This window comes from Helianthus annuus, chromosome 16 (genome assembly GCF_002127325.2).
Source record: "Helianthus annuus cultivar XRQ/B chromosome 16, HanXRQr2.0-SUNRISE, whole genome shotgun sequence".
Lineage (NCBI taxonomy): Eukaryota > Viridiplantae > Streptophyta > Magnoliopsida > Asterales > Asteraceae > Helianthus > Helianthus annuus.
Window position 1 is genome coordinate 201,420,999 of NC_035448.2, and position 10,273 is coordinate 201,431,271.

Genomic DNA, 10,273 nt, shown 5'->3' on the forward strand with positions numbered 1-10,273 from the left:
ACACCTCTATAATACTCATTACACATGTTCTAAGTTTTAAATGGTGTAGAATTAAGAAGAATGTGTCGCTATTTCTACATGAATCAAAATTATTTGCAGTCAAACACACAGTTGTTTGTTGTTGGTCAAATCAAGTCGATTTGACTTGTAACAAACATTTTATGCTTATTTGCTAAAGAGTGTTCACGTGCGAATTCTAGTGGTTTTAACAAAAGCTCTAGACCGCCAGACTGGAATATGGGTGGACCTAGCCTTTGGTCAGGGTGGACGGCCGCACCCGTTGAAAAAAAAAAATTTAGTGTATATCTTAGGCAAAAAACCCGACCGCACCCCTTAAAAATATGGTTAAACAGAACAATTAAAACGGTTGAGTTTGACGGTTAAAGTGTTTTAAATCGTTTTTTAAGTTTCAACAATTAATCACTTTTTTTTAAATATAAGGATAGTTGATGAACTTTTTATGTATGCAAAACTCCATATTCTATGAACTGAAAAAACAAATAATAAATTTCAGTTGTTTGTTATTGGTCAAATCAAGTCAATTTAACTTGTAACAAACTTTTTATTAATGTATAGTTAGACTAAGCGGTATGGGGCCGGCTTAGGCCCGGCGCCGGTCCCCCACACCGCCCCCCTCGCCCCGTCCCGTCCTTTCCGGCTCCCACCAGCCGATCTCGCCGGGCCTCCCTTCTCCCTTCTCTCACATATACCTATACATACATACATATATATACATAAAGGGGTTCATCCCCCACCCCATAGGTCCATCCCCTCCAAGCCACTCCTATATGGCGCCGACGTGACAGCCCATCCCCTTAGGGATGAGGCTCTCCATACCCCTTAGTCTTAAGGGTGTCTCAGTTTGAATTGTTAGCCAAGATGAATTCTTTTCAAATTATAAATATGGTTATGAATATAACTTATATGTATGCAAAACTAAATTTTACAAAATGAAAAATAAAATAATAGAGATGTAAACTGCTGTTTCCCATTAACCATAACCTGATATTCTAAATTGCATACTTAAGTGTTATACTTGATTTCACAATCGGTAAACTGTAAGACTAAGTGGTATGGGGGCCGGCTGAGGCCCGGCTTAACCCGGCGCCGGTCCCCCACACCGCCCCCTGGTTCCGGCACGGCAAGTTCGGCTCCCCACAGACGGAGAGGACGGGCCACCTTCTCCTCTCTTCTCTCACAATAACCTATACATACATACATATATATACATAAAGGGGCTCATCCCCTACCCCCTAGGTCCATCCCCTTGAAGCCTTTCCTACGTGGCGGTGACGTGACGGCCCATCCCCTTGGGGATGAGGCTCTCCATACCCTCCAGTCTAAATAGATCGATTTCAACTTTATATAAAGACCCCAATATTTGTTAATTTTATATTAGTTGATTATAGAAATTATAAAGTATAATAATCTACAGGACGTAAACATTTGAGTATATATCCACCAGTAGATGTGACAATTCCGAGAACAAATAAACAATCACATTCTAGAGGTTCATACCAGGCGTGTTCATTTCTACCGAAGAAAGGCACTTCGACGAGTATGAGATCCCAACAATCTAGATTTCACAATTTGTGGTTTTAGCCGTTTGAAATGTGAAACTAGTCATGTAAACCAAAACCGCAGTTAACATTTATTATTTATACTTGCCTATTATAATTATGAACCATTTTATCATTTTAAATTTTCCAAAAGAAACCAAAGATTTTCAACCAGAACAATAAAAAATCAGGTCAAGAGTTCAAGCCACCAAACCGTTGAAACCAAACAGTGAAACCACCAAATCAGCTGTTCCAGGCAACTCACCCAACTGGACTAGCTTAATTTGTTGTTTCCCAAGACCAGACAATCAATATTTTCTTTATCGAAACCGGTTACCAGACCATAAACACCCCCTATGCTACAAACCACCGCGAATGAGATGGCGACATGCACCAACACAAGTTTGGAGGAGAAACCCACAAGAATTATCCCTCAAAAACAAACCACCATAGAAGAACTATATAACTCTTTGAGTTAATTACTGTTTTCGTCCATGTGGTTTGTCAAAAATCACTATTTCAGTCCATTAGTTTAAAAATTGCGATTTCAGTCCCTGTGATTTCACTTTCATAACCATTTCAGTCTCTGTGGGTTCACTTTCGTAACCATTTCAATCCATTATTTTGTTAAGTACAAGGACTGAAATGGTTATGAGGTGGACTGAAATGGTTACGAAAGTGAAACCACAGGGACTGAAATCACAATTTTTGAACTAATGGACTGAAATAGTGATTTTTGACAAACCACAGGGACGAAAACAGTAATTAACTCTAACTCTTTTTTAAAAGGTTAAAATAAATCAAGAAGCATCAAAATCCATAACACCCCTTAGACTGCAAACCACCTGCTAAGGAGATGGCAACCTGCACAAGTTTGGAGGAGAAAAACACAAAATTCTCCCTCAATATCATCTCAAAAAACAAGCAACCACCATAGAAAAACTATAATTTTTTTTTTTTTAAATAGGTTCAAAAAAAAAAAAAAAAAAAAATCAAGATTCCACCAAATTCATAGGAGCATCTCCAAAGTCACAGTAACTCTAACACTACCCTCTTTATGTTTTAGGGTTTATCTTTTTTTGTTTTTTATTTTTTATTTTTTTTTGGGGTTTTCTTATTTAATTTTTTTGTGGTTTTTGTGTGTTTAATGTGCCTCTCAAAACATCATTTCCATCTACCAGTGAATCTCCATAGAAATCCTAGATATCCCGCATCATCATCGAGGTCGTCTCCTTTTCAAAAATATTGTGTTTTGTAATATATATTTCTCTCTTTTTCATCGCGTATGAATCAAGCCACTGCCGCCCGTTCACCGCCACCTTGTTGCAGTTGACTACTCAATTCCCCTGAAGACGGCCTGCTGTCCAACCCGATACCCTGAAGCTGTGATGCCAACGAATCTTGAACAGCAGGCGGCATAAGCCACCTCATCCAGTCGTTTCGCCGCCTCATCTTGTCACCCTGCAATAAATAACAATAATAAATTATTCACCAGAAGTTTGATTATATTTAATCATAATAAGTTAATAATACGTACCTGTACTTCCACAACAGTTGATTGCCGCATTACATCAAGTATTAGTTGAGCATTATCAGTCAGACACGAAACCTGCCATCAAGCAAATGGTGATTATCATTAATCTCTTCATATGAAAACTTGAAGAAAATAATGACACAAACTGCATTTAATTATAAACTATTCATATAAGATAATATGAACACCATTCTACACAATGATTTCTAGACACTAATTTAAACTGAATTGTAACATAAGCGAACGTCAGAATGCATTTAGACGACTGAATATCATGAACTGAAGCACATCAACATTTGATGATATATTTTTAAAACTATACGTATACTAAATTACATACTTTCTTGAAGCCTGCTATTAAGTTAACAGGAACCCATCCCTGTGCGTCCATGTTTCGTCGCAAGTATGTATCTTTAACCAAATTCTCATTACTGCAATAAAAAGCAGGAAAGTGAACTGTTAGCTCTTTACAACGTTTCGTCGCAAGTTAACCAAATTCAAATTTGGGAGACGAAGAACCTGAAATAGTATTCAATTTGTTTCACTATGGTGCCATGTAAAGGATGTGGAAACGGAAAGTAGGGAGGACCTGAAACCATCGGTGGAGCTGGACCTTGAAAATAAATCATACCAGATGCAACATCTGCCAGTACACATATATAGCATCATACAAAGTGACAACTAAAGCACAAAAATTACCAACAGAAACTCACCAGGGTACATAACATTGTTGCCAAATGGGGGCACTGGCATACGCATTGGCGGATGAACAAACGGAGTTGGATTATGTACAGAGGGTCGTATGTAACCGCCCCTGCGGTAACCACCCCTCTGATATTGCATGTTGGTATCCCTGTTGTTAAAGTTTCTATGACCCTGTTCCAGTTTGCCTCCATAATTATTATGCTGGTAAGAACCTCCACCACGTGAAGTCGGCCCACCATTGCCTCTCCTATATGAATTCTGCTGATAGTGATGCTCATTACCACTGTTTGGTTGTGATCCAAACCCACCTCTTGGCGATCCCTTGTATGTTTCATCCTTCGGGACCGAATCCATTCCAACAGCATCATGTTTTCCGGATGCATTACGAAGCGACTCAGATTCTGAAACCCCTCCATTTGATGATAAATTTGCACCTGAACTCCCGCCACCTCGCTTCACAGACCTCGGCCCGGTATGTGCTACATGGTTTGGAGTCGAAGCAGGATTCACACTAGCCGGTTTATGCGACGAAGACAACGAATTCCCACTCACCTATTATGCAACAAACATATAAAGGTAATCACACTATACAACACACATATAAAAATAATCAAAACATAACAATTTATGAATTCTTCTATGTGAGATCCATCATAAACATTAAGTTTACAATTGCAGATATTTGATCATATATTACCTGCACTGCAGGCATCAATGATCCATCAGAAAGACTATTCAACGATTCCGAAGAAGCCGACTTAACAGAAGCCTTAGTAGAGTCACCCAAAGCAGGCCAACAAACCGCCCCCATAACCGGACTAACCACCTCAACGACACCGTTTAACGGTTTACTCCAAACAGGTTTCTTAACCACATTACCACTATCCAATTCAAAGCCCTCACCCTGACTCCCGGTAACAGATTCATCAACCGTATTATCCGACGGATACCAATCCGTAGACGCGTTCATAATCTCCTCATAAATAGCCGACGGCGACGGTTCAGAACTCTCACCGGTCACGATCTTACTCCACGGCGCACGTGCCGGAGAGCTAGGACCGTCGTTGGACTGGAGGTTTACCGCAGCCATAAAATTAGGGTTAGGGTTTTACGAAGTTGATCGGAGATTGAAAGTGTAAAAATTAAATAAAAACAAAAGGTCGAAAACTGGTGTGTGTGTGTGGGTGGGGGGGGGTATCAAACAATGAAGAAACGAATTGAGAATGCAGGTGATTAATAATATGCGACGGTGATCGGATCGGAGAAGATTCCGATGGGTTACGGCAGACAGTAGGGGGGGGGGGGTGAAAGAAAGTTATACACACACAAATAGAAGAGGAGGTTTGTGTGTCCTACTTGTGCTTGGAAATTACCCGGTTTTTTCTCAAGGGGTGAAATGACGGAATTGACCTTGGTTTATGTCAAGTCAAGGATGGGTTATGTTATGATGATGCCCCATAGTGTTGTTGGATTTGTTGGTAGGTGGGATAAGAAGGGATTACCATTCCGGCATTTTCGTTGCAAATCCTTGTATGTAGTGGAAAGTTGGGTTTAATTGTAAAGTGTTTGGAGTTAAAGTAGAGTTTTTTTAAGGTTAAGGGTTCGAGTCCGGAGAAAAACATAGTTAGATAATGTTTTAAATGGTTCTAATACCTCAAAAGAATCTAGGCTTCGACTATAAGATATAAATCGGCCTAGGAGCCAAGTCCCGGAAGCATCTCACTTGAGGCAACCTTTGTTCGGTTTACGGAGACTTGATCTGCCAATTGGCTCAGGTTTAGAACACATTTTCATGGGAGATTAATTAAATTGAGGATTAGTGTCAGGTTTGACTTTTTTTTATTAAGTTATAGCATATTATTGGATTTCCTATAAGTATTTTCTCTATTTATATCGTCTCTTGTACTTGTAATTCCTTACAATCAAGGAAGATACTAATAAAGCATTAACTTGGTTGCAGCTCATAGACGTAGCTCAATTGACCAAACCACGTAAATCTCTCGTGTTCATCTTTGTTTTGTTTTCTCTTGTCTTGCAATTTCATTTGTGTTTGTGTGTGTTTTGCGATATTCGACTCCCTAACAAATGGTATCAGAGTAACAAATGCTATCAGAGCTTCAGGCTCGTTATTATTATTATTCGATCTTTCCCATTTATACAGGATTCGTTATGCACATATTACACATGCGTATTAGGTTTTCGAAATCGGCAAAGGGAGTTCTTGTAAGTTTCATCACCATCCAAAGAAGAAAATGTCAATTTCAAAACATCTTTTTGTTGTTGCAGGTTCCATCAACAGCTGTGTAATTAATATCCTAATATATCACTGATATATCAGTGATATATTGGTTATAGGTCATCTGCCGAGATATGGGTGCAAAATATAGGTACTGATAATATCGACGATATTGACCGATATATCATCGATTTTCCCGATATCAGTACCTTTCTTCTTAGTTCTACCATTTGTCTTTCTTCTTATTGCCGCTATTAGTGTTTTACGTCTTAATTGTTAGTTTTTAGTGTTAAAATTTAGGGTTTTATGTCTTAGTCAGTTCCTACTTGTTACAATTGTTAGTGTTTTGCAAGTTGCAAAAGGTTAACTTGTAAATGGTAGGAGAGTATACTGAATTGTTAGTGTTAAATTGCTATATATATAAATTTAGCATGATATTAAAATTACTGATATCCCACCACGATAACCGATATCTCAAATGTCGCAGCCCCCGACCCCACCCAGGGAGCGGGTGCCGCGAGAGCGACTAGTGGTACCGGTGTTTATTAAATTGGCAGCGTAAATAAATCATCAGAATCGTAGTTAGGAAATAATTTCAGAGTTTGCAAAACACCAAACTTTTTATATTAAACAAATGGGCTAAAACCCATATTTCATTTATAATGTATTTATAGGGATAAACCCTAATTGCTGAAAACATAAACTTCTTCTTTTATTTAGGTAACTTATAGCCACTTTATTTAAGCCTTCAGTGCTCCATAGGTGGCTTCTAATAGCTTCACATCATGTTACCTGAAACGCGTTTTGAAAACATTTTACCAGCAAGAAATACTGGCGAGTTCATTCCATTTTATAAAAAGACACATTGTTATAACTTTACAGTATTAAGAGGGAATTACAGTGTATATTTCTATCAATTATTCAACACGTTATGCGAATGGGGATAATCCCCCGTGCTCGTGGTCATATTACTTTGGGTCCTGTCACCCAACAATAACGGTTCCTGTCACACCCTTGGTGACTGTGGACTAGTTACGTATACAAAACCCCAACTACTGGCAATAATTATAGATTACAAAGACTTAATCCCTGTAAGTATAATTGAAAAACATTACAAAGACTTATTTTTTTCATTTTTCAATTAATATAATGTTGCTAGTGTTTGGTTTTTCGATTACGGAGCGTTTTATGACATTTTTTAGGGTTGTTATATCAAATATCAGTCCTTGACCGATATCCGATATTTTACCGCATTAATTACTTAGATCAACAGGTTGTGTCGCCGCCCTTGTGGTTTTGTTCGATCACTTGTAGGTCTCGAAGCAAGAAACCTCCATCATGATTGTTCAATTACCAACAAAAAGTGTCGCCGCTTTTTTTTCGATCAGAAGAAAGCCCTGGATCGTGGTTGTGTGTCAAAGAGTCTGACTAGGTTTTTTTCCATGTGAAGGTCGTCGCCACTTCGCTGGTAGGATTCGGGCAGTAGAGGAAGGCCGAGCGGGTTTTGATTTCGGTCACAGGATTGTCGAAGAAGAAGACCAAAATTGATTTTGACTGTTGTCACACCTCGACCGAAGTCGAAAATGCTAGGGCGTGGTTGATAAGATATCATAGCACAAGGTATAAAGATAACTCCCAAAAATATTTTTACATTGAAATATTCAATACATTTGTTTCATAATAAATACAAGACACAAATAATCCAATTTTTGAAACTCTAAGTTCACGCATAGCATCCTAAATGATCATTAATCTTAATTATTGTCACCTGAGTACACGTAAGATTACAGGCTAACTCTAAAGTTGGCGAGTTCCATAGGTTTTGTCACATATGAAAAAAAGAGTTATAAGATACAATTCATAACAAAATTCAACATACAAGAATTTAAACACATAAACATGAAGTCCATGTTATGGGTGAAATTCTGAGCCCATATCCTGACACAATATCTTGATTTTATGTTAGCTGTTATGATCAGGATACCGGACCAGGATATTGGCAACATACTGAGGCAGTATCCTGGCAGTTACTAATAAATTGCTTGTAGGTTATGGCTGCAGGATCACAACGTTCACAAGGACTCATTCCCCTAGAGACTCGCTCATATTGTTGGGAAATAAACGTTGAAGCCATAGGAATAGGTCTTCAACGGTCAAGAGGGAATATGCGGAAGTATCCCTAGTTTATAGGAGAATTTGTTTTTTGTTGTAACTATATAAACGGATGGCCAGATCGTAGGACACTCACTTCACTTCGAGCTCTCTAACTCGTACACATTTCTTTCTAGCGATCACACATTAACACTCACTACTTGCAATCGTTGTAACACTTAGTAGCGATATGAGCATTGTCCTTTACTGTATCCTGGCTATTCAAGCAATAAGAAGAACAAGGCAGCTGACGATTGTCAGCTCCCGAGGTTTTATGCCAGAGATCTAGATTGATCAATGGCTTTCCTCGTACATCCTGTGTCCATTTTTACATTTATCGCTCATTGTTTGATTATTGGTATAGCTTGATATCCTCGAGCTATATCCTGAAACTGTTTTCATAAAACAACCAACTTTTCATATCTTTTGCAAACATCATTAGCACACTACCTCATAAACTAATTTGATCACTTAATTGCTTCGGTAATTTTTGACCAAAACAATTTGGCGCCCACCGTGGGGCAAGTGGTGTTATTCTTACTAAAAACCTTGCTAAAATCATTACTTGGTTTTCTATTTTCAAAACTTTTTACAGAACTGTTTTCAATGGCTTCGAAATCAAACATGAGCTCTTCCTCAATGCCTGCTACAACCTCTACTACAACTGGTTCGGTGCTTCCTCCACCTCCACAAGTTCAAGCTCCTACAAGGAGAAGTAAAAGCCAAATATCCCGAGACACTCCTCCTGCTCAAAACGTCTACAGATCTGGTGTTCCAGGGAGAACTCCTGTTATGGCTTCTAATGATGAAATTTTAACTTTGTTTGGTAATATACAGGCTCAGATGAAGCAATAGCAGGAAACTAACCAGATGATAATAAGAGAGATACAACTCTTGAAGTCCAACTCCAAGATACCTGCTAAGGATACTATCACCCCTTTGCAGCCCAGGACGCTGAACTTTAGTTCAGCAGTATATACTGAGGATAATCAGGGCAATATCATACCAAGCCGTTCCCAGAGCAATGTTCCTGAGATACCCTCAATGGCCAGGATATCGACTGTGAGGGGATAGGATACGCTCGAGGATATAGCCAGAATCATCAAGCTGGTAACTTGTCTAATAATACTAATACTCCTGTTACTAATACCCTTGGATCTTCACAGGATGCAGGTGTAGCATCGGCACTGTCCAGAGAGCTCCAGAAGCTGAAGGATATGATATCAAGTGTACCTGGAGTAGTGCAGCACATACCGGAAGTATCCCAGGATAGTCACAGGATATCTCAGTTTTCTTATCCTATTTGTGATGCTGAAATCCCAAAAAGACTCCAAACTCCCAACATGAAGCTTTATGATGGGACGACGGATCCTGAAGAGCATATTGCCCAGTATAGGGAGAGGATGGAGATAAATCATATTCCGCCAGATCTTATGGAAGCATGTCTATGCAAGGGCTTCGGCTCCACTCTAACAGGATCAGCCTTGAAATGGCTCTTAAATGTTCCACCTCATTCATTTGCTCATTTAGTTAATTTGTTTAACAGTCAATTTTCTTGCAGTAGAAGCTTTGAAAAGTTAACAAGTAACCTCTACAGGATAACACAGGGACCTCAAGAATCCCTAAGGGATTATGTGAACAAATTCAACAGGGAATCTGTCACACCCAACCGATGGCGGAATCAACGGGGCGCGACACTAGGCGAATCAGATTGCTCAAGAGAATCTATAACAACTATTTAGTGACAATATTTAATGCGTTCATTATCCCATACTAATAAACAATATTTCATCAAACAGTTATACAGATTTCATGTCTCTCAAACAATACAAATCTGACAACCTAGATTTTATATGGGTTTCTGGACTTCCTAGTCTTGATTCGAGATAAACTGCGATTAACCTGCAACATATGTTAAAATAAAGTCAATACAAAAAGTATTGGCGAGTTACAAGTTTGCATAGATATAGTATAGAAAGCGTTTACGCATAACCAGCAAGTAACACATAATAGGCGAATCAAGTAAGCTATCAACAATGCTACAACGTAACCACGAGACTGCGTTGTAGAGTATGCGCGACACATGTT

At 38.8% G+C, this 10,273-nt stretch overlaps 1 protein-coding gene across 1 annotated transcript; it reads right to left on the reverse strand.

Moving 5' to 3' along the window:
• Positions 1-2,656: 2,656 nt before the first annotated feature.
• LOC110915515 (la-related protein 1C) lies at positions 2,657-5,180 on the reverse strand. Its single transcript, XM_022160230.2, has 6 exons — positions 4,496-5,180; positions 3,807-4,350; positions 3,613-3,736; positions 3,434-3,524; positions 3,097-3,168; positions 2,657-3,020 (listed from the first exon to the last, which is right to left on the reverse strand). Exons 1-6 carry the CDS (start codon positions 4,886-4,888, stop codon positions 2,850-2,852), a joined length of 1,395 nt encoding a protein of 464 aa, XP_022015922.1. The 5' UTR covers positions 4,889-5,180; the 3' UTR covers positions 2,657-2,849.
• Positions 5,181-10,273: the final 5,093 nt, after the last annotated feature.